General features: G+C 53.2%; 6 protein-coding genes across 6 annotated transcripts; 2 read left to right on the top strand and 4 right to left on the bottom strand.

Annotated features, from left to right (window-relative positions):
- Window positions 1–1162: 1162 nt before the first annotated feature.
- J4E83_004511 (uncharacterized protein) lies at window positions 1163–2282 on the top strand (the record flags this gene model as incomplete). Its single annotated transcript, XM_049331439.1, is given in 2 exon segments — window positions 1163–1169; window positions 1189–2282. 2 exon segments carry the CDS (start codon window positions 1163–1165, stop codon window positions 2280–2282), a joined length of 1101 nt encoding a protein of 366 aa, XP_049189213.1.
- Window positions 2283–4197: 1915 nt separating this feature from the next.
- J4E83_004510 (uncharacterized protein) lies at window positions 4198–5130 on the bottom strand (the record flags this gene model as incomplete). Its single annotated transcript, XM_049331438.1, has 1 exon — window positions 4198–5130. The coding sequence occupies one exon, from the start codon at window positions 5128–5130 to the stop codon at window positions 4198–4200; it is 933 nt and encodes a 310-aa protein (XP_049189212.1).
- Window positions 5131–13670: 8540 nt separating this feature from the next.
- J4E83_004509 (uncharacterized protein) lies at window positions 13671–14651 on the bottom strand (the record flags this gene model as incomplete). Its single annotated transcript, XM_049331437.1, has 2 exons — window positions 13671–13904; window positions 13962–14651. The coding sequence occupies 2 exons, from the start codon at window positions 14649–14651 to the stop codon at window positions 13671–13673; spliced, it is 924 nt and encodes a 307-aa protein (XP_049189211.1).
- A 524-nt stretch (window positions 14652–15175) lies between these two features.
- J4E83_004508 (uncharacterized protein) lies at window positions 15176–15817 on the top strand (the record flags this gene model as incomplete). The annotated part of the gene is made up of 1 exon (XM_049331436.1): window positions 15176–15817. The coding sequence occupies one exon, from the start codon at window positions 15176–15178 to the stop codon at window positions 15815–15817; it is 642 nt and encodes a 213-aa protein (XP_049189210.1).
- Window positions 15818–16039: 222 nt separating this feature from the next.
- J4E83_004507 (uncharacterized protein) lies at window positions 16040–17297 on the bottom strand (the record flags this gene model as incomplete). Its single annotated transcript, XM_049331435.1, has 6 exons — window positions 16040–16072; window positions 16144–16275; window positions 16338–16935; window positions 16981–17063; window positions 17117–17189; window positions 17254–17297. The coding sequence occupies 6 exons, from the start codon at window positions 17295–17297 to the stop codon at window positions 16040–16042; spliced, it is 963 nt and encodes a 320-aa protein (XP_049189209.1).
- A 1041-nt stretch (window positions 17298–18338) lies between these two features.
- Window positions 18339–20525, bottom strand: J4E83_004506 (uncharacterized protein; the record flags this gene model as incomplete). The annotated part of the gene is made up of 5 exons (XM_049331434.1): window positions 18339–18708; window positions 18818–19611; window positions 19662–20319; window positions 20429–20456; window positions 20504–20525. 5 exons carry the CDS (start codon window positions 20523–20525, stop codon window positions 18339–18341), a joined length of 1872 nt encoding a protein of 623 aa, XP_049189208.1.
- Window positions 20526–24269: the final 3744 nt, after the last annotated feature.

Genomic DNA, 24269 nt, shown 5'->3' with positions numbered 1-24269 from the left:
CTACTGGCAGCCTTTGGTCATCCGACTACGTATGCTGTTCGCTCTTTCAAGCTTCCTCGTCCTTATCTTGGTTGCTGTGTTAGTGCTGAACGCATTCTCCGCGAGATCTCGACTTTCTCAGCTTGCATTCGTTTACGAAGCCGATGTTTCTAAGTTGGGGTTGAGCTTCTCCACCTTTGCCCCTATCTCTATCGCACCCACAGTTGTCAGTATTGTGATCGGCTTGTGGTGGGATCAATTAGATTCGACTTTCAGAATCCTCCAACCCTATTTTGCGATGTCGCAACGGCCAACACCAATTTCCAACGGAGCGGGTCTTACATACCGTTCCAAAACCTGGGCTGGTGCGGCTATCAAGGCTGCCCGCAACAAGCATTGGATGCTGTTCCTGGTCGCTACTGGAAGCGTTCTTTGTCAAATTCGTAAGATGCTCGCGATCGATGGTCGTCTAACTCGCTAACCTCAAATTTCCAGTCACCGTTTCGATGTCTGCGCTCTTCGAACGACAAGCTGCGAACGTGTCTCATCGAGAAATTCTCGAAAGAACGCTAGAACCTCGAGAGATACCCATTATAACTACGGTGAAGACCTACGAAGGGCGAACGGCAGAACCCCGTCCGAGTCTGCCTCCATTCGAAGTACTCGACAATCTTCTGATGAACCCGTCTAAAAATTGGCTACCCGGCGCTGCCATTCAGCTGTCACTCAACGGCACCAAGCCTTCTTGGACTCAAGATGATTGGAGCTTCATACCTCTCGATCTTACCAGCATTTCCCAATTGGATGCCAAAGAAACGATGACGTTCCGGGACAACGTAACAATCACGACATCTGCTCTTCGAGCTCGGCTAGAATGCGAACAAATACCTGAGGTAGCCAACACATCGACTTGGCTCATTCATACCGATGAAATCCAACGTTCCCGAGATTCCCCCCGACAGACAGATTTGGAGGGCCTGGAAAGATACTATTCTCTGAACAGTGAGATATTTGGCGATAGTCCGTCGAATACTTCAGCATTTGCCACCACCGCTATGCTGTCATGTTGCTCGAACGGAACCAAGGACGATCCGGATTCAGCAGTGGCAGGATACTGGTCGCCAGTAAACGTCCAAAATTTCCCAAACACAGACAGGCAGTGGCCAGTTCCATTCGTTACAAAATGGATCGTTGGTAAGCCTGTCACAGTCCCAGGTATAAGCAAATTACAAGGACAAATGCTGCTCTTCAAAGATGCACCGGATCTACAAGCCGCTCGCTGTATGCCGATAGTGGAGACGTCAGACGCCAAAGTGATTGTGGACGTGAAAACGGGCGTGATTCAATCATACGAGATCATCAGTTCTGTCGGCCCTGCAAAATCAGCCTGGTCCGAAGTGTTTGTCCGACACGCGCTGACCCATGGCAACGCAACGCAGCAATATGATGAAGAATACCGAGGGCCGTTGAACATCACCACGAGTTATGGAATCTTATTCATGGGATCCATGTTAAAAGCCGCTGACTCTTATTTCGGCGGTCCGCTGGGGACGTCACCCACGGAAGACCCCAGCGATAATGCCTTTGTCATGCGCGACCCTGAAACCGGTATGAACATGGACCTGATGACATACAGCATGTACAGCCTCGCCAACAAGAATCCGCGGGCTTTGCTCGACTACGCAACCCTTGTTACCCACGCAAACCATACCTTCCAAACGTTCTTCCAACACTTCATCAGCAATGGTCTATCGTTAGAGCAAGGCGGTTGGGGGTATCAAAAAATCGGCGACAACAGTACACAAGCATTAGGAGAGCCAGTGACACGGGATGGTAGGGTTCTTCCGCGACGCAAGTACGAAGGTCTCCGCACCAACCGAACAGTTGAGGCATTGGTATCCCACCGAACCCAGGTTCTTCATATGAATGCAATCGCTACATATCTATCGGTGGCAATCATCATCTGGCTTATAGGCACTACAGCCGTGGTCAGTTTTCTACAGCGAAAATACACGGGTCCTTTGATTCGCGACGTGCTACTCATCGCCGACGTACTTGTACTTGTCGCAGGAAGCGATCATCTTCTGCGATTAGTAGAAGAACGAGGTGTGGCACTCAAAAACGCGAATGACGTCAAAACCATGTTAGCGTGGTTCAAGGACAGAGACGGAGAGGTGCGTTGGGGTATTGAGGTTGTTGGGGGCAGTGATGCAGCAGAGTGGGTAGACGCCCCAAAGACCGGTTGGCATGCGCAGGGTGGTTCGAGGCGGGGTTGGATTCCATGGAGAAAAGCGCAATCGTAGTATTAGAGGAGAATCGTGTTTTTTTTTAAAAACTAAGCTATGGTAGAGGCAACAAACGTGGACATCGAGCCCTAGGGAGGGTAGCGCTAGTGTGTCTGCCGAGATGCCGTGTACTTCGCATGTCCGTAGGCCCGTCCCAGTCTTCGAAAGAACTGTGCAATCAGGACCAAGCGGGTGCCTTAAAGGCACCGATGGCGACCGTCGAAAGCCGTGTCGACAATCCAGAATGCTCTGGTCCACTAAGCCGGAGTTTTCTTGTACTCCAGCAACTTTGCCATTAGTCCAACCGCAGAAATAGCGAACTAGGACGGTCAAGGTGGCCCGATGGCGTCTGCGCGAGTCGTATCGAGTTGCATCTCATCGATGTGGACCATGGCATGACTACACAGCGGGGACTTTGCGTTCGTGTGGACAGAGGAGTGGAGAAGCGTGACGCTGTGGAGTAGAGTAATCAACATGGAATAGTTCTAGAAGGTCGACTACTGCATAACGATGCAAAAACCTGGTGCAAATTCTGCTGAGCTTGTGCGCGATGACAGAAGAGTGAGCATGTTGTATGGCTGGACATAAGGTGGCGCGAGCATGGCTATCCAGAAGTCGGTTCGCACTTGACGCGGGGCAGTGGTTAGCCCACAATGAGATCCAAACGCTGGGGTGATTGACGGCTCTCCAACGGTCGTCTTGGTGCTGCATGCTGCAAGGCACCAACAGTGTTGGGCGAACTAAAAGTTGTTCCACTGGCCACGGAGTGACGCGATGAACATCGACTCACAGTTCGCGGACAGCGCACCTGAACGCCTAGATGCCGAAAGCCTTGGAAGTGGTAAGAGTGCTGATAGCACGTAGAATGCAACCATGGCTCGAAACGAGGCTAGGGCTGTGTGGAACGACCGGCTTTAGTCGAGCCGCTGTCAGTCACGGCAATGATCAAGGTGCGAGACATGCGCCACGTTGTGGGAGCGCTGCACGGTGGTTCTTAAGACGAGAATTGGTTTTGCGAACACGTTTGCTCGGCACCGATGACCACAAGATCCTTCGATACAAAAGCTCGATGGACATAACGCTCAGAACAGGCTCTGGCTTGCGTGATACTGCACCGGGGCATGAGGTGATCGCATGGTCAAAACGCACCAGGAGGCGGCGCAGTCGAATAAGCATGCAACAATGTTTCAAGACTTTGACTTCACATCACGACTCAGCTTGAAACTGATCTTGCTCGGCTGCTGCGACACCAAAAGTAAATAACTCCACCGAACAATCTGCGCGAATGCTTGTGGGCATGCTGTGCCAAGTTCAAGGTAGTGAGTAGTGTCATGCAATGCAGATACGCGTGTAGAGTGATCACATGCGATAAGATTGAATCGATCAGAGAGCAAATACAACATGATAGCGAATTAATCTATTATCAGGCTAGGAACAGGATCAGCAAGCCAGGACGTCTGCATATACAACCCCACGCCCGTGTTAAGAGAAAAGGAAACAAATGTCCTTGACGAAGCGAATGACTGAAACAAGTATAGCCCGCCAAGGGGCATGGAATCCCGAATGGTATCCGATATCGTGACTTCGTGAAAAAGAACGTGCAACCAAAAGATAGCACATGCGCCCGCGTCCAAGATAGCCAAGTACCGCACCCATGGTTTCGTCAAGGGAGCATGGAAGGTGAGAGGTGAGAGGAAAGATGACGGGATCAAGCATGACAGGTGCGCGTCGATAACGTAGTGAAGAAATGAATAAATTGGGCCTGCGACGCTGTCTACCTCTGGCATCACTCGAGTGATTTCAACTCTGATCTCCTCTTCCTGGTCTCCCCTGGGTATAACGCGAAATTGGTATCCTGGATTATGGACTGGTAGAATGTAGAACCAAGTAATGCTTGGGCACCAATGCCACAGTAAACAAATATCCGAGTGGCTTATGCGTGGAAAGGCTGATGGCGGCGGGCATGGTCGTGAGCGTGCCTCTTTGCGTTGACATACTCGACCGCGGTGACGTAGACGGTCTTGGTAAGCTTGTGGTAGGGCTTGTCGTCCTGCTTCTCGGGCGCAGGGGTGACCGCGGCAGCAGCCACTTCGATATCGGCAGTGTACGAGTCCTCGTAGGAAGCAGAGGTGGAAGTGGGCTTGACAGCGGAGTACTCAGCCAGCTTGCTGGAGCTTGTGGAAGGCTCAGCAGAAGACTCAGCAGAAGACTCAGACTCGCTTGGAGAAGATCCGTAGTCTCCGGAAGGCGCCTCGCCACCGCACATGTAGAAGTCCATGTTTTGGTCGTTGTAGCAGGACTTGGTCTGAACGTCGTCGGGAAGGACGTAAGAAACCTTGTCGCAAGAAGCTTTATCGTGGCAGGCCAAGATTGGGCAGAAGGTGTTGGCAGCAGATGCGATATTGACATCACTCTGGGTACCAGCTTTGAGGTAGTATCCGTCGTTCCTTGCCGGGCAGTCACCATCAAGGCAGTCGACGTAGGAGACATCGAGGTAGTTGTATCGGAAGTCCACTGGGCCATCCATCTTGCGGAAGTACTCCAACTGAGTGATGTCGACTCCTTTGCACTGCTTGGTCTTGGAGATCTTGATAGAGACACCAGTCTTGCCGTCACCGTGCTCTGGGTCTGGGTAGTTCTCCGAATACGTTTCGCCGGTCTTTAGCGTGACCATGCCATCTTCGGGGCAGCCATCACCTTTGTAGACGGACCAGAGATGCACGTCGTAGTCGCAACGGTTGATAACGCGCGCGTAGGGCTTGGTGGTATCGCAGTCCTTGGTCAAGGCGATAGCGCTTCTAAGGGAGGTGGCCGAAGTGGTCGCGACCATGGCCGAGGCCGCCGAAAGGAGGGTAATGAGCTGCATTATCGTCGAGTTGGACCGGTATAGTAGTTGGCGCAAAGGTGAAGACTGGAAAGAAGCGATCGAAAGAATGTCGGCTGAACACCTAAAAGAGTGAAGTTATTCAGCGAATGAACGTGGGTGACGAAGTCTTTCCTGAGCGGTAGAGAAGGAGTTTGGGACCTGGGGGATGCGCAAGTAAATAAGATGGCTGCATCCTAGTCCACGCAGCCCAGGCCCACTTCGAAGCCCGTCCGCCATGGAACTAATCGTCGCCACGGCGTGGACTTGTTTGGGACGGAGCCAAACGTCGTGGCTAGTCCGGAGAACAGGCACGGGCAGCATGCTAGCCGCGATCAGATAGGTTCTCGACAAGATGGGCAAGGGGCGATCCAATCGGACGAGTGCGGTGCCTGATCGTCAGGGCAATGGTCGTAACTTTGGCCATCTCATGTCGGGTAAAGTACGAAAGCAGAGTAAATAACAACAGGGATGTCGCCGATCGGCATTGTCTTCCTTCTGGCCAGCATTGGTTGCAGAGATTTCCGACTGGGAATGAAGCAACTTCCTGGGCGCGTGCTACTCTGCTTACAACAAAGATGCGAAGTTGTTATTTGGCTGCACCAATGAAGCTGGACGCCTCTCCTTCATCGCAGCATAGAACTTGTGAGCCTCAGGTTGGTGGTGCAGAAACCCGAGATGAGTCCGCTTGGCGAGCCTGGCCATTGTCTTAAGCGATCCCCTTCGCAAGGCTCGAATAGGGGCTGTGTCCAGGCCTCGTCACCTCTTCCAGAGCACGATCACCTACGACGAGCTGTTGGATCGTTGGTTCACAGTCAGACATGCTGCGAGGACAAGTCGTAAGACAGCTGTCACGATTCCGTTGGGCCCGTCCATTTGCGCCATCCTTGTGATGATGACCGGTCGAGCATGTGTAGCAGGAACATGCATCGACAAGTGCGAGGTCCAGGCCGGTGCGCTGTCGCAATGTTGCAGAAAGCCGGTAGTTCGAACCATTTAGCAAGGGCTCCTTTCCACATTTAATTTCCCACACTCGCCAACCGGAAATCTCCCATGACGGCCAGCGTAGGATGAGATCAATTCCGCCACAAGTGCCAGCTCTCTGTTCTTTGTTGCGCTTGTTTGCGGTCACTCCAAGCAAATACAGTCGCTGACTTGGCTGGCTTGGAGGTGCAGCGTAGCGCAGTGAAGCGTGCGACGGATGTCGTGGCACCATAATTGGACCATCTCAGCGACGCGATTCATGTGCAGAGCAATCTGCCAGCGAGTCGTCCCTGGTTGTGCGCCAGTTGTGCATCTTGTCGAGAAGCGTTCCAGATCACAGACACTTTGGTTGAGCGGAATCTGGGCACGAGCGAATCTTTAGTGGGGCTCTCCTGGCCACCACGTGACACAAACACCTGTCAAACGCCGCTCTTCGGTCATGAGATGTCTCTACTTACCAGACAAACTGAAGACCTCGAAAGGCTGATAGAATTATTATTGGAGGCTGGCGCATACTTCCTGGGTGGATTCTGCAACAAGCCATCCGACCTGCATCGTCTCTCGGCTTTGCATCCACTCGAAAGTCTCTACAGTACAGTCTCAGCCATGGTGGTTCACACGGACGCGCAGCAAGTCACATCGTCCTCTCGTTTCTCGATTTTATGCCGCGCAACCCAAGGTGAACCGCTCGCATGCTGAAAACTATGCGAGCGATGTCTTAGCGACTGCCATGTGAAGCACGACCTATATCACGACGTCGGAATAAGAACCAGACCTGTGCTATACGACTTGCACCTACACGGGTTGGCACATGTGGAGCTAAATACCTTCTTTGGTCTCGACGCGTGTCTTGCCCGACCATGCCTGATGCGAGGAGTAACGTTCCGCAGCCTACTCGAGCCGCTGTGCAACACCACTACTAAGCTTGCCGGATTGACAATGTATAGAGCCCTCGCAGTACGTCTTCTCTGGCGGCGGGCATCTTCGCATCTGCATGATGTGAGGTGCACGCAGGATTCACTCTTTGTGATGTAGCCGTCTACGCTTTTCTCGGCACGTTTGATACTACATCTTCTCGGGAAGACAGACGTACTACAATAGTGTATTAGTAGCAATACTAATACGCAAATCAGAGCACAACATCCGCGCAAGTGTGGTTGATCTGAAGAGGGCTAGCTTTCTGGCATTAAGTCGAAGGCTTTCGATACGGGAGTTGCTTTCCCGTGAGCCTGGTCACTGACACTCATCCTCGATCCGTCACTCGGCCCAGATCCAATGCCACGGGATCGCAGTAATGCGGGCGCTGTATCCGCTCATGCTCAGCTGTTCAAGTAACGATGTCTCCAACATTCCGTGGCACTACATCGACCGGTCTGCTGACATGCTTCCGGGTCCGTTCAGCGACGCCAACCAGATCTCACCAGCTGTCAGATATCGACTGCACTAAACGTATGTTGCGTTGTTGCCTGACAGGCTGGTGTTATCTTCTGGCGTCAGTCGAGATTGATGATTGCAAGATCTCACTGTAAGATATCGGTTTCATCCCCATTCAGGGAGACTTTGGCTAATTATCTTGGTCACAACAAAGGCTCTTCAGACGCAAAGAGTCTGGGCCACTTTGCATCACCATAAGAAGCTGACGCATGTCCAGGTTGTGTAAAGGACATGACTGCAGATGTTTAAGCAGACCATATGCTCACCCATTTTGAAACAAGAGAAGTAAGTACTTATCGTCCGAAGGCAGGTCGTTTTCTCTTCGTTGTCTGGATCCTTATCTTGTTCTTATATCTCCGCGGAACGGGTGGAAAGGGCGGCAGTATGCCAGCGCAATCTCATAACTCTACTTTCAAGGGGTGGTGTATTTGATCACTAGTAGAGGTTCCTACCCTTCAACTCTTGCTGGGTGGAGATGTGATGCTCGAGCAAGAGCGGTAGTCTCTACCGCCATTGATGATGGGAGGCGGCCTTGATAGCATTCTGCAACTTCTGCGCTTGGCTCCAGACACATATATGTGGTTCTCATCCTCACGTATTACTTTGCGTATCGCGACCCAGCGGTGCGGCTCAAGAACTCACTTGGTGCGTCGAACGGTGAGCTGCATACACCTGGAGGTACGCGCCAGCTTCTTACTGGATGGAATAACCGGTAACAATGGCAAATCAGCCGGCGCTGCCAGCCGTGATATCCAATTGGAAAGCGAGTTGGGCCGCAATAACCAGCGTACAGATTCGCGGCAGTTTGAAGGACCACACTACTATAACGATAGGTACGCCCGAAGCGCATGGTCGAGAACCCGATTGTAGTGAAAGAGATCTTCCGGAGACAACGCACGTATACAAACCTTGCGCTGTGCATGGTGTTGGATTGGAGCAGCCTGGATTTCACATCTTCAACCGATCTTGGAACTGATCACAACAGCCGCGACCCAGTTCTGTCTGGTCATCCACCGGCCATCGCTGATATAAACCAATGATTTCGGCTGCTGGCGGAGCAAGGATAAGACGAGCTCTTTCTATGGTACCCTATGCATGTTTCCTCCATGCACGCAATTGCACATCCCATTGCATCACTCCGCTCTATCTGCAGCGGTTCTGCGATCGATGATGATCCTAGGTATGCGTTGTGTCCAGGCTTTTTTGCATTCCATGGTCGTTGATCGCATAGAGTTGCTTTCAAGAACTGGGTATGATGGCTTCCAGCATCCTGGAGCAGTAAGTACGTGATGAACTCACGTGCAAGCTTAACTTGCTGACACGCTTCCAAGGTTGCGTGCGTTGACCCTGTCACAGCCCGCACCATAACCGTGCCACGCACGTGAACGAACGTTTGATGCAGGCTCATGCCTGACGCAGCTGCACGGGACCGACGCCACATGCATACGACACATCCCACGTGCAGTCGTCTTGCTCACGACCGTTGGTCTGGCCGAAAATCTTGTTTACGGGTATGTCTAGTGTAGGGGGGCGTACCGGCATTCGGTGCGCACGGGAGCGTCCAAGGGTGGGTCGAACGGCCACGGCCCGTAATCGGTAGGCTTTAGGTACGGTCTTCGAGGTTTTGCCATGAAATACAAGGCTTTTGAGGAAAGTTGACATTTGCTTCCTGATCCGTTGTTGCGTGCGCCGGCTGTATGCGATGCAACATGGTTGGTGACTTGTCGATAACCCATGTCATCACGGAATTTAGGAAATACGAATCGAGATTAGAAGACAAGCTCTAGATCCTAAGCATGTACAAGGCCCGTTGCGGGTAGAGATTGAGTCCCTTGAGGCAAATGCGTTATCTCAGTAGGCCAAACAGGAGGCGCCCTCCGTGGGATGTCTTTCGGTTAGAAATAATGTGGCAGCTTTCCCCCACTTGTGGCGGGCAACGGTAGAGTTTGAGGGTGTGTGGTTCCCGCGATAGTCGAGTCCGACACTGAAGTGTCAAGGTTCCGGTAACACCATACCATATCTGCCGGATTAAGCGTAAGCCGCCACTGCCGCCAGCCAACGAGAGAATTGCCATCTGAGTCATGCTGCTGATTTTCGGCATACCGAAAGATGACCCTTTCTAGAATCGGCATTGCTACCCAGTGAGGTTGAAGGAAGGCATATCGGTGTGCGGCTTAAATACCAGCTCGTGCCGTGTGGGTGTACAGCCGACCATTATCCCGCGTCGAGGCGAACCACTGGTTTGGGCCACTACATGACTATCAACCACTCGGTACGATTACTTCGGTAGGATACTGGAAGTTCATTTGGAGACGATGATTGGAGATCGGAAGATTTCTACCATGAGAGAGGAAGCTCGCTTTTGATTAACGGGTATATGGATCGAACCAACATGCAAGATTACCACGAGTCGCTTCCTGCACCGGAAGAGGTTACCAGAAGCAATGAGCGGTGTGACTCGCAGTATCAGAAAAGAAATGCGAAATTCTGGGAGCTGCAGCAAGGTAACGCGCGTGGAAGGGCATAGTACATTAGACACGAAACTTGAGCGTCTTTCGACTCCTCCACCTGAACAGCTGTGATTGAAATGAGTCTGCTGTTCCCTTATACCTCTACCAAGCGCCAAACTCCAAAGGATCAAATAAAACAAAAGCTCCTGCGTGGACTCCTACAGTAAGGATGGTCGATGAAAGGGCGTAAACCACGCAACAAGCGCTAATGTTGAGTCCAAATGAGATGTTTCCTGTTCTCGTATGTGCTGGCCTCGATCACGAATCTACTAGCGCGACGAATGGCTGGATGGACAGGTGGTCGGGTAGTAACGGGGTATATGTCGACCAACGTGGCCAGCGGGTGGCGCGATGATGTGTGCCGAATTTCAGGCGTCCTCTGCTTTCTTCCCATTGATGGCTTTGAGCTCGACATCGCTGCCATCGCGTTAGCATTCCGCTTTGCAGCCTGTGCACTGATCCCGCGATAACAAGGTGAAAGGAACAGCATGTGAGCTGTGCGCTGTGTGGAGGAACAACACACACACTTGTAACACATAAATGAGGCGTCGCAAGCGCGCTGTAGTGTCCCAAATGACGAAGAAAATGAAGTTGGGCACCTACAAGATCAATTTGGCATTGGCCGGGATGTGTCCAGGAAAGCCACTGTTGTCCACATGGTCAGCACTTGCACCTCATGGTCTGATCAGATCTTCGAAGTCCAAAGATGCGGCGATGCCAATAGGCTGCAGACATTCGTGTTGTACAAGATTGGCGGTTGCTGCGGCATGGACGTCCAGGAGCGCGGGAGATTCGAAGAAGCATGGCTCAAACGATCTTCGGAACGTCTTCAGCCGTACTAAGTCTTGGCTCCGCCGGGCGTTCGTGTTCACGGTGGCGTGTGTACTTCCAAGGTTCGGTAACGTCCCGTCTTACTTGTTCCCGTCCCGACCATGGAATGTGCAAATTGTAAAGTCGAACTTACCGAGTGCCATATGCATAATCACTGCATCGCACGTATCATTAGTATAGTACACTCACGCGGAAGGATACGTCGTGGGGATTACGTACGATGTTATGATTAAAGTCGCCTTCTCTCCCAGCGTCATTGGAGAAGCCTCTGCGGAGCCTAAAATGCCCTCATCCCAGCCTGTGCATGAGCTTTAGCCAAATGCGCGTTCAGAATCGTAGAATGCATATGCACCAAGCGCAGAGCGGGTTGGGTTGGGCATACCTTTGATGACCCGGCCGGCACCGATGGGAGTGATCAGGTCACCGCGACCTACGGAAGTATCGAATCTAATGAACGATCAATACGGCGCTCTATTCGATGTCCAAGGCATGACTGCTGCCGGTTCGCTTACTGTCCGCCTTTGTGGTCCGGGGCATCATCGTCAAATAGCCATCCTGTCATTGTTGTTAGATGTTGATCTCTGGTGAGGAATTGAGTAGCTAATCTCACCAGTGTATTCCATAGACACCTCGTCATGCTTCTTCGGGAAGTCTATGCCATTGCCAGGTCTGATCACGAGCTTTTCAACGCCCATATTGAAGGGAACGAGCATGGATAGCGTCTAGGGCGGGTTTGAAAAAGGTGAAGCTTGAAGCTTGAAGCAGGTGACAGGTAGTGTATGTAGAGGATCCACTTCCTTTGGTACTGATTAAAGATAGCGTGTCGTTTTGAAAATCCGAAATCTGCAAAGATGGGGAAGTACGTTAGAAAGTGGGTGGACCCTAGAGTTTAATAGTGGTGCCGATGTGTAGGACCAGGAGTAGGAAGCTCCGTAGATGCTCTGACTGGAGCTCAGACTTTGATGGCTTTTACTTTGACCAAAAGCATACCAGGGTTTTGCCGCGAAGCTGTGCAACAGATTGGTCTGTTCAGATGCGTCAAGCATACTTTTTAGCCTCTTCGCATACGCACACGTTCCACCTCTTTGGCTCCAAGGTAATTGCGGGCTACGTATGGTACGACCCACAGCCGTCAGAACGTGTCTCCCGGGGAATCCTGCCCGAAGCTCAGGCCGTTTTGAAATGTCAGAAGTAAGGTTGGTCTAGCCCTTCCAAACCATTCTTCATCTGCAGCATCCCAGCTGACACGCGATGGGGGATCCACAATTGACATGGTGGAAGGTTGTACCCGTACTACAGTTTCCCGCGACTACCGAGCGGCCTGCCAACTTCGATGCGGATCTTTGTTTTGTGATAACACGGGTATAATCATGTCCGATAGTGGCTTAGCTCTCCTATCGACGGTAATAGGATGACACAAGGGTTGATTTGTAGCCGCTTTAATTGAAAGGAAGCAGGGCGGTGGCGCGCAAGAGAGTGCGGTCAAGCTTGAAGTGCGGTGACGGTCACCACGATCATGAGCCATCTAGCACCAATGTGCGCATGGCGCTGGCGCCAGAACCTTAACCTCATCCAAGGAAGCGGAAGGCGCAAATGAGCCGGCCGTGGCCCCTACCTCATTTGGAGTCGCACGATGGAAGCAAAAAGGAAAAGCGCCTCTGACGCAGCAATATTCGGTCTTGTCGAATAACACACGGCCGCCGCATTCCTCCATGACAAAGGGCGATGCGTAAACTTTGGTACCGCAATGCATAAGGACCTGCATGACCTAGCTTTTACGCTGCTTGTGTAGGGCGCAAAAGTATCTCCTTGTAGGATCCTCTTCCAGCTCCGTGGAGGCAGGTGGCGGTCATACAGATTTGAATATGGATATGGACAGGGGTGACGTGCATACGCAACACCGTTCTCGAAAAGCAATGTTCGGTCCTTCATGGTAGATGTACCCCGCGGTTTCAAATTTCCAATCACTAATCGGCATTCTGCTCTTCCACACCTAATCGTCTCCTTCATGCTACCGCTATATCCGCATCCCTAATATACGACCAGGAGACTATCGTACCTCGTAGTCTTCACTTCCCCTGCGTCTCACGCCGGCCCAAGAACCTAGCTGTGTTTCTGCTTTCGAGTCTGTTATAGTTTGCCAATCACAGACGCGTCGGATACACACCCGGCTGCCGTACGGAGCTAGACCCACCCGAAGAACAACCGTATTTCGAGCGGTTCGTCGAGATAACCATATGCGGAACTGCTGGCTATCGTGCTTCTCGCGGCAAACGAATAATTCATTTGAACTAGAGGGACAAAGCACAAGCACAAGGGGTGCGGGGCTAAAGAGTAAATCCGATGGCCATTACACGTGGTCTTTCAACCGTGCTCCAGCCATCCCTTCTCAGATCGCGAGCCCTGTGCGCTGAGTCGGGAGCCCAACAGCGTGGTCTGGGAGCATCGTACGCTTTGCATTGGCTAGATAGAGTGCGCTTGCAGCGGCAGCTGAGTCGTGGAGAAGAGGAGCCCCCACGCATCTGGAGTGCAGTATCGTGATAGACAGCATGAGCCACAGTCGACTAGTGATGTGGACTCGCAAGTTGCATGTCACCGAACCGTCGGATGCGTTCGCTTACATTAAATATCCGAAGGCCATGGGCACTGCATGTAGGCACCCTACCAACCGTTGACAGAAGGTGCTTGATAGTGTGGCCCCGGCATTCGGGCCCGAAACTCTCCTTGCTGAGAGTTTCAGTGGCGCTTCTAACTACCGAAGGGCTATCCATCGCGAAGAGTATATCACCCTATCTTGGCCCAGAAGGGTAATTGCGCCAGGTCGGTTACAGCAATGCTAGAGAAGCCCGCGTTGGGGAAGCGGCTGTCTTTGCGCTCACCGGCCCGGTCAGCAAAATGTATCCGGTCTATCCCTGCCTTTTGTACGAAAGCCAATAGTCGCGCATAGTTTGTACCTATCTGGTCAATCCCATGACTGTCATCAGACATGACGAAACCACCTCCCATGCTTAAGAACATCTATGACATAGGTTAGTAAGTTGACGCCGAGACCGGGCACATGGCGGTGTGACTGACCTGACATATGGGCAAGCACGGATACGGCTCGGCCAAACCTTTCCGCAGCCCTGATGAGTTCAGCTCCAGTAGAGCGCCATAAGAGGCTACGTATTCCAGATTGCGCTTGATCTTTTCCCAAACACCAGTCATGCCCTTGAAATCAACATCGCGATGATCGCTAAGTAGGCGAATGAGATCGAAGTGCCCGACCACTGGCGGTCGCAGCTCTTGAAGCATTTCGTATTGAGAGTCGAAGTAATCTTCAAAGAGCCGCTCGTCCGTCCCGCCTGCCTTTTCCCGAGCTTGTTCGTACATGGCACGGTCGTAGTCGATGGGTATGGTGTGCGTATGGTGGACAGAGCCCATGAAGAAGTCAAAAGTGTACTTGTCGAGGATGCTCTGGATGAGTTGCATTGTAGATGGACGAATCCATTCCGTCTCGAAACCGATGAGGATCTGGATCTGGTCTGAGTACGCGTCTCTAACTCTGTGGGCTTCGACGATAAAGGCGTCGAACAGTTTCGCGAGGCTCTCTGCGGTGTGCGATTCGGATTCTTCGGGGTAGAAGTCTTCGAGAGGTCTAGGTATATGCTCCGTCAGCGCAAAGGTATGGAAACCTTTGGCTATCGCTGCCTGGATAACTTCCTCGAGTGTGTTTTGCGCATGTCCGCAGAACTGGCCAGAGTGGCTGTGATGCGAGTACGGCATTTTCGAGTAGCCGGCACACGTTCGATCTGGTACAGTGTAGATGTGTAGCGTTGTGCAGCAGATGGGCAGCACAGACTGCGAAAGTCTGTAGTAAATTGACAACGAGGAGCAATACCCCGTCAACTGGTGAAGTCGCGAAACTGTGAACTGTGTAATGACTGTAAGAGTCAGCTGTACGTTTAAGAAAACGGTCGCGCATAGGATTCGGCGAGCTTTGTATCGGTTCTTTCCAAAATTTGGGTCATGTCATCCATCCATGGTTCCATCCGTTGAGCCTCGGAACTGTGCCTAAGCGGGCCTAGTTCACCACCATTCTGAACCAACCGTGGACGCACACCTCAACCTTGGAGGCCAATTGAACCCAACGCGAAGTAAGCTATCGTTTTTCCAACACTCGATACAAGGGCAGTTTTGGATAGCTCAAGTCTGCCGCACAGTATATCCCACACATCATCCAAATCTATAGCCATCAAGAACGATCCCACTACCATCAACGACCCTAAAGGCCATCAATACAGCTCAACATGGCGAACACCCAGCTCCCCATCACATCACAAACCTCACCCACAATCTACTTCGGCTACGGTTCCAACCTCTGGCTCCACCAAATGAGCACCCGCTGCCCAACATCCAAATACCTAGGCGTCGCCCGCCTGCCCAACTACCATTGGATCATCAACGACCGCGGCTACGCGAACGTCGTCGAATCCTCCAAGCAAAACTCGTCCTCCAATTCGTACTCTGATGTAGTATTCGGCCTCGTCTATTCGCTCTTACCAGAAGACGAAAAGAGACTGGATAAAAACGAGGGCGTACCGGTCGCATACACAAAAGAGATGCTCACGTGCGATTTCTGGCCTTCAGACACAGAGCACAAGGTTGATACTAGCAAGCATCCGGAGAAAAAAGAGTCAATGCTCGTTTATATTGATCGGAATCGTGTTACGCCGGATAAGCCGCGGGACGAGTATGTTTACAGGATGAATCAAGGGATCGCTGATGCAGTCAAGTTGGGGGTACCAGAGGGCTATGTGAGAGACGTGATGAGGCAGTACATTCCGGCTGAAGAGGATGAGGAGGGGAAGGAGGGGGAAAGGGAGAGGATGGCGGAGTTTGCCAGAGGGCAGGCGGCAGAGTTTAGGGATGAGAGTGGTGTGATTCAATAACGTGTCGGTTTGATCATCACGTCACACGCCAGGTATAGAATAGAGAAGGTATTGAATGAGTTAACAGACTAGACCACCCGAATATGAAGCAAGACATGCATCACGCGACGATACACAATGCAACGAAGCTCATGGCGACCCATGTCCAAGCAATGAAGCGGCATCAAGCTAATCACTGCCTTGGACCTCTTCTGTCGCTCGGGCTTGTGCGTCAGAGTCGTCCTACAACTCCTCACGGGCCCTGCGGTAGCTGGCCTATGAATGCAATGCATCAGTTGGGTCCTCTGCAAAGAAGTCTAGTAGTCGGAAGACTGATGTCTACGCACCTCCTGTTCCACCTGCAGCTGCTCGACGACGGGAGCCAGCTCGGACAAGATGTCGTAGGCCTTCTTGTGGTATTCGAGTTGGGCGGCGATGAGTTCGGCGAGGTTGCGGAGTGGCTCGGGGGTGTCGAGGACCTAGTCGGAGGTTAGCGGGGGTCCCAGCACGAGGTGGTGTAGGGTGAGGGGTATGGTCGTACATTCTTCATGACGCCGACAGCCTCCTCAGTCTGACCGACGAACTCGTCCTCGGCCTGCTCGATCTTGGCTCTGGCGTCTTCGCTGATGTCGTCGTCCATGACGTCTTTCTTGGGAGCCTGGCCCGGCAGGGAGAAGGCAGGGCCCTTGGCATTGGCCTTGGTGGCATCGAGGCTCAACCTGGAGTTCTCGACGGCCTTGCGCGCACGTGTGGCGAACTGGATGTTGGTGTTGAGCGTGGTGCTCCAGCCGGCCAGGAAGCGGCTCTGGATCTGGGCGTCCTGCGCCAATCGCGCCTCGCCGACCTTCTCGCTGGCGATGGCGTACTTCTCGAGCGCCGTGGCCAGGGGGTCCTCGCTCGAGCTTGTTTGCTCCGACGTGAGCATGTGCGAGGCGTTGAGGGCGGCGCGGGCAACGGCATGGCTGAAGGTCTTGGGCTGGGGCTTCGCAGAGGGAGGGGCAGTGAGGGCTGCCTGGGCCTCGGCGGGCGACGTGGCGCTGGAGAGCAGGTTGACCTTCTCCGAGACGGTGCGGCCCAGGTCGTTGAAGGACTCGCGGATGTTGGCTGGGTAGTCGTAGGCTTCGTTGGCGTATTGCGAGCTAGACAGTCAGACCAGGCACAGCGACGGGGATCGGGTGTCGTACGTGACCTGCAGCATCGTCGTGTGCACCTTCTTCAGCGCATCCACGCGCTTCTCCAGCTCGATGTAGTCCGGGGGGAGTTGGGTCTGCCATGTCCGTGTCAGCACTGCGCCGGCGACGCTCACAGGGCCGGCCGTACCTTGTCCTCGACATTGCCGACCTGCTCCTTGACATACTGCTGCGTCCTGGCAGCCCACGGTGTGAAGGAGGCGCTGCAAAAGCAATGTCAGCATATCGCGGGCTTCCACCTAGCAGTCGCTGCGGGACCAGGCATACGAGATGTTCTTTCCAAACGCCGAGATCTTGCCGAGGTTGTCCATGGTGCGTGGTTCGTGTGGTAGCTGTCACGGGCTTGTCTGTGTCTCGTGGCGGGGCGTCGTGGTAGTGGTCGAGGTGCGCTCTCCTCTGCCGACTTTCATGTGTTCCGCTGCCCGCTGTCAGGGTCGCGCCTTATCCCTGCAACGCTAGCTAGGCCCGTTTCGATCATCTCCAACGCTCCACATGCACACTCCACAGCGCTTCAACAAGCATCTCATCGCCTTCGTTCATCCATTCTAGAGCGGTTCTAGGGTTTGCAACTTTTTCAAAAATTCAATACATTGCAGACACGCCGGAATCGCACCAACGAGGCACGTGCAGAGCAACTCGAGATTTGCATCGCATTCACAGCCATCACATGCCAATTTGTCAGACCTGATCTCCAACCACATCAGTGGTATCCTATCCTTTGGTTCTAGTATCACAAAAGCCGCATAGAACCGCCATGCGCTGTTGTGATCGCATGTGTGCCTTGCCTGCCTTGTCTCCATCCTCGTGCCTCACATCGAGTCCACATAACAGTTGCGTCCCCTCATCTCTCGTGAATAAGCTTTCCATCGAGTGCATCTTGTCAAACTCTACTCCCCTGAATCTCCATCGATAGGGCTATGGAAACCCAATCTATATGCGACGTCGGATCTGACATGCGGTCCAGCAGCTGACAGACGTCACACCACATGACATGCCGTGTCTGTTCTGTCGCTCATTTCTTCCTCTTTGGCTACAGCCCACCTCGCTCTCTGTGGCCCAAGATGCAATATTGTATGTCACGGCAGCACTGCCTCCAGGCAAGCCAAACCTCTTCTGTCCTCAACCTAGCACGAAACCGCCTCTCGGAAGGCCATCTCGGCGATCGACGCTCGTCCTACAGGGCTGATAGAGCGTTTCCGACAGACACACTCTATTGCAATGCATCCAGCCGTCATCTAGGGCAACGTGGGCGTAGACACTACCGACGTGGCATTGCATCTGACCGACACAACAATTTACGTCTTATCGCAGCCGTGCTGAGGGATTCGAATACTTCTTGCGCCCAAAACATTCTACTGCACAGCGTACTGTTGCTGTGACCCCGGTGGACAAGCCTCTGCGTTTGACGACTTGCGGTCGCTTCCGTAGCCCGGAGATTGCCAGTCTGGAGAATTGTACGTTGAAGCCACGCCGTCGGCGCTCGTCACCGTCATGTTGTCCGAGGGCGGCGAATCGGAAATTGTCAGGGAGCTGAAGATGCCTCGCATCTCTCGTAGATCGTCCGAGACCTGATCCTTCGGTGCCTGTGTGCGGTCTTTGATAAAGTCTTTGATGGACCGGATGATAGGCGGGCAGCTTTCGTCGTTGGGAAGCCACCAGTCCGATGGGCCAACCCCCATGCCTTCGAGCATACGGTTGCGAAGGATGTCGGAATAAATGTATCTGCCCCTTGTGTTAGTCGACTTGTCGAAAAGTTCTCATGTACCTGGTCTGCATCGAGGAAAACATGTTGCACTCATCCAGCTTCGTACAAGCAAAAGATTTCACTTACCCTGATGCCTCGATCCTGGCAAATGTCTGTCGAACCCACTGCACAGTCTTCTGATCTTTCGGCAGGAACAGAGTCGCGATGGCGAAACTGACTTGTGCCTCCAGTACCGCGCCCGGCGGAGCTTCCGGATATGCGCATATAGCCTCGAAGACTTGTATCGCTTTGTATGCTTCTTTAGTGACTTCTGGATCAAGAGGCTGCTTCAACGCCATAGAAGACGAGATGGTAAACATGAACATGATGCCCCACGTGTCCAGCTGCAGGAAGTTCGAGGTCCAAAGCGGTCCGCCCCATAGGACATCCGGCTCGTAAGGGTTGACAATGTCCTCTGGATTTGGCGTTCCCAGGATCTGGTGGACCTTGTGATTGGGATCCGTCAAGTCTGTACCCATGTTCCTTTGTAGCGCCTCCACTCTCTCCCTGAGTATCGGTAACTGGGCCATGAAATCTTGGGGACTGACAAGACCTTTGGCTGTTCTCGCAAACAGATCGTTCGAGTCTTTCGCCACCAGTCTTGAATGCGCAAAACGCTCTTCGTATTTCATTCCAATGTCTCCTGGCATGTCGCGTACTTTCTGCACGTAGCATCCATGTACAGCCTCGTACCACTCCCGACCCAGCACTGCTTCGCCGCCAGACTGAAAGCCAACAAACAGATCAAACCGGACATACCACAGTAGTACTTTGCAGAGAAAATCTGACTTGGTGATAGTCTCCGGCGTGAACAGGCGGGTGAGCATTTCGAACGCAGCTTTCTGATGACCCATGAGGTTGACCCAGTCACCAAGCATCTCCTGCAATAGACGTCAGCATAGGAATTTTGGGCTACAGCAAGGCTACATACCTCGATACTCGCAAGCTGTAATATAGTCAGAAACGTTGCGAGCCCCTGTTTCTTGTTTTTGGTGATGGCTATCCTCAGTCGCGAAACAGACTCGTTGTAGAACTGAAGGAAGCTGTTCATGCGGCCATCTGGCTGCTCAAGCGTGTGGAAGTACGCCGCGTACCCGGCTACAGCGTACTTTAAAGGCTCGAATTTCATCGCCCAACTCAAGAAGTCGCCTTTGAGGAAGCCGTGCGTGTCGCGTTTCAGCGAGTAGTGATGCACACTCATATGGTCCCGGAAGTAGTTCAGATAAAACTGAAGATCTCGGGCCATAGCGGAGGTGCCCTTGGTCACAGGACCGGTTTTGGTGGTTTGCGCACTGCCTTTCCGAGACAGGGACGGTCGTATCGTAGGCGGGGCGGTTGACGACGCTTCGGTAGATGGCGACGTACTTTGATCGAGGAGCGACCCGGGTGTATGTGACGAATCTCGAGCATCTTGACTCTTTGACATGTCGTCGTCGTCGTCGTCATACTCGATGTAGTCGTCATCCTCGTCTTCATCCATGATCGCGGGAAGACGCTCCTTGTTCTCCCCATCATGGGTTTCGGGTGAGGAATGATCATCCGCGAACGCCGACTTGCCCGACTTGGACCCATTCCGGGTCGCCTTTTGACTGGACTGTGAGTCTGGATAGATGCACTCGCGGCTCCCCTTGCGACAACCTAGCAAACTTCGTCAGACTTTACGAACTTCAGACTTGTCAAGCAAGCGCAGGTACTCACGTTCGCAGACGGGATGATTTTCGTCGCACTGTTACCAATCAGCCAAGCCTGACACCTGAAAGTTGATGCGCATACCTTGACTCTTCGTTGCCTGCATGTGAAACAACCGCTCCGAGTTCTGCGGTGCTTGACCTGCTCGCCAGGTGCTGGCCTTCTTCGCGCACGACCATTCCCACCATGCGCTGAGCCCATGGGGCCGGACATATCCTCATACTGATCAACGTAACTTGGTTGACCAATGTTCTCGTATTGTACAAAAGGTCCCGTCACGCCAGGCTGAAATGGGTTGTCTGGCAGGGTGGGTGCATACGAGCCATGTGAGATGATGGTTGGTGGGGCATGTTGAATGTTGGAATTGGGTATCGCATTAGAATCGAGGTTGTAGTATTGAGGCGGAATGTTGTGCCCTGGGGGAGGATAGTATCCAGACATGCCTGAGAGAGATGGGAAAGACTGGAGAGCGATGGAGTGTAGGTTGTTTGTATTGGTAAATGTTGGTGAGCCGTGGACGGTAAGCTTGCCGTAAAAGGATCAACGTCATTCAGTTGCAAGGGTCCGAGGTCGATCGCCGTGTCCACGGGTGTGACAATGGCTCGGGCGCCAGGTACGGGATTTTGAAGGGATATACTTGTAGAATCACGCTTGCAGGATCGAAGCCGTGATTTAGTCCAATGCACGCTGATTTGGGCGCGCGGGTGTTGGCCCCAGCAAGCACTAGGACCAAGCCGTCTTAAATAGACCAGAATTTTGTCCGCAAAGGAACAAGCCGATCTAATGCAACACAATCGCTGACGATGGAAGCATGTGCAGTACCAGTCTGAGACTGAAACTGGACAACGTCGAGGAGGAGAGCACAGCAGGCGCAGGCAGAGGTCGTGTGAGAGCCGGGCCGTGGCAGGAGGCTTGTGTTTAGTTCGGCCAAAGAAGCAATGTCCAATACCAGGAACGGATAGTTTCAATGTTCATCAAACGTCTGCATCTAAAGCCGGGGTGCAGCGAAGGGGAAAAAGCAAGCCGCAAGCCGCTGAGTTGTCTCCCAGGCCGCTGTGCTATGGCCGTGCACCTAAACGCTTCCGCCTTCCGCGCACCCATGGATTAGCTCGGTGCAAGATGCGCTCTGCGATCCCAGGTTTGATCGCTCTTGATCCCCGTGCGAACTGGTCCACTCGCCAGCATCCACATTGGATGGATTCTGGGGAGAGCAGAAGGGTCTGCCCGGAACAATCGCTCCAAAATGCCGTATAAGGCGATATTTGACACATCCCCGCCGTTGATCCCGCCTGTCAACTACTGTTAGGCGTGCTGCCACAGCGATTATAGACTCGAGTACGCTACGGCTTGAGCGAGGTCGCGGATCGCCTTTGCAGCAGACGGACCAAGCCTAGCAGAAGGCGAGCACAAAGCCGGACATGATATGCATCGGCCCCGATTTCACCAAGGTGGTGAGGCATGTGGGGCGTTCAACGAAGCCATGGGGCTAGCAATCGTCAGCGAATGGCGCCAGGACTTGAAGCTGCGCTGGAAGCGGCTGTCAAAGTTAGTGCACACACATACTCGAGTGCCCTTACTCGGGACTGCGTGATGGGCGTCGTTGAGTATAGGGCAGGGCCGGTATATCCATGGACTTTTCCGTGAACTCCACTCTCCTGAAGTGGCGAGTGCGCCGATGCAATGCAGTGCAATTGCCCGGTGGCAGCCTTTAGACTTTCAAGCCTCATCAATGTGCCTGTTAGGAAGAATATCAATTTGATATTTCATCTCACAAACGCGGCTAGCGACGTCGGGCTCAAATTAGCCAGCCGTGCAACGCCACCGGCTCCTTCGCACTGAGTCAACGAGGCCGTTGACGGGAGAATAAAGCCTGCTTCGAGAAGATGGCGGCACTGCCTGCTAACCAGTACAAGCACCGTCGAGCTCAGCCCCGGGTCCCTGTCCCGTGACAATGGTAGCTCTTGGATGCCTGCGTCTCCCCAGGGCATGGAGGCGCCACGGCTGTCTGCATGTTGACGATGCTGCTGGCATGCCGCGGGAAGATTGGCGCGAAAGTGCGAGCTAAGTGGCATGAGCAGGATCGCCTCATCTGCACACCGTCGCCCCAGCGGCGCAAGGCGGCAGCGGCACTTGGATCAAACGGTACAGAGACAGCGGACATGGCCTTTGCGGTCAGACTGGCTCCTTTGGAGGCACTATGAGGTAACTGTCTCTGTGTCGTGCCATGCAGGAGTGGCCAACGGGACTGGAGCGGGGCAGAACTGATATCGTCATGGGCCCTGACAGATAGTGAGACCGACCTTACAGAGGTTGATGTCGTGTTCTGCCCTATACCAGCATGGTAGATGGCGGATGCTGTAATCGCGAATCCGGCTGCAGCTGACTGGTGGAGCTTTGAGCGAGCGAAAGAGCGGGACGCGACCGCGACCGCGACCGTGCAGTTGCTGTGCGTCATGCACGCGGCGCGTCTTTTGGGTGGATCTCTAGATGATTGACGCCGCGTCTCATTTGCCTTGCAGCGACGGAGGCCCATATGCTGACGAGGTCTAGATATGCTGTGCAACAACGCCTGGCGGAACCCAACCTTGGAACTTCGTTCTCGCAAGCCTGGCCGCAGCTCAGCGCAGTCCAGGTGCATGCCAAACGCGGCCTGCGTGTGCCGGTGGCTTGCGTCTTGCATGCCGCGAATGACGGGCTGGATGCTACGGCAGAAGATGAGGTAGTGTGTGGGGTGACGGTCGAGCTTTTTCTGCCGTCGTCGAGAGGAAGGTCAGATTCAGATTGGACGACTCATCACGCAGGCAGGTGCGAGTCCGAGGTACGCTATTCCACGGCAATGGACCCACGTGTAGCAGGCAGGGTTACGCCCGTTTCTACCACGGCGACCCACAGCCAGATATTCAGCTTGAAACAATTAGACCGACTGCAAGACGCTCCGCAACCTCTCGCCCGCAGAGCGCGACGCCAATCTTACGCTTTCTGGCACGCTGACGACATTGCCAATGGCTGGCGACTGCCTTCCTGCGAAGCAACGACTACTGCTGACACGAAGCAAGGCCTGAATCCACTCTCACACGCGACTGCAGTGGAGTCCCTGCGAGATCCTAGAGTGCCATGTTCTCTGTCTCAACGTCATTCCCATCTCCCATGGGCACTATTGAATCATCTCCACATCTCGATGTCATGTGAAGCGCGACCTAGGCTACGGAATATCCCATTCGTAGTCATGGGCGGCAGTCCGCGAGATTCAGAGAAATCATGAGCTACCATAAATCCTTCCGTATTGACCGGAAGACACTGTTCCTGCCCGAAACGGTAACCTCATCTCCGAGTCGAACGAGTGGACCAGTGACCCTGGACTTGCAACTGGTCGAGGGTTGGCAACCAGATCGCACTTACTGGGATGGGAACCTGCGAACATTCTACATGGCCGGTAGCTGAGATGGATCGGGAGTTGAAGTGGGATCTGGACACGACATCACGCAACGGTCCGCCTTTCTTTCGTATTGGCTAGGATCTGGATTTGCTGTAGGAACAAGCCGGTACCCTGGCTTCCTGAGACCCCGTCCCAGGTTGCGCGGTGGTCTTGAATCATCAAACACAATCTTGCATGATCCTTACGGCTGCACAAGAATCCTCTTGAACAGCTCATCGGATTATATCAATTAATCTATCGTGTTCAGCTACAGCAACCAAGCAACTTCTGTGAGAGAGTTCATATGACATCACACATGCGAAAGCTAGACGTCTATGTTCCTGATGGAACGCAACGGTCGTCTGATAGATCGCCCGTCCAGCTTGTATACAACCATGCTCCACTATATGCAGGGTCTGTGACTCCGCGCGACCA

This window comes from Alternaria metachromatica (genome assembly GCF_023757995.1).
Source record: "Alternaria metachromatica strain BMP 0045 chromosome Unknown scaffold_8, whole genome shotgun sequence".
Taxonomy (NCBI): domain Eukaryota; kingdom Fungi; phylum Ascomycota; class Dothideomycetes; order Pleosporales; family Pleosporaceae; genus Alternaria; species Alternaria metachromatica.
This window is presented reverse-complemented; position numbering and strand designations above follow the sequence as displayed.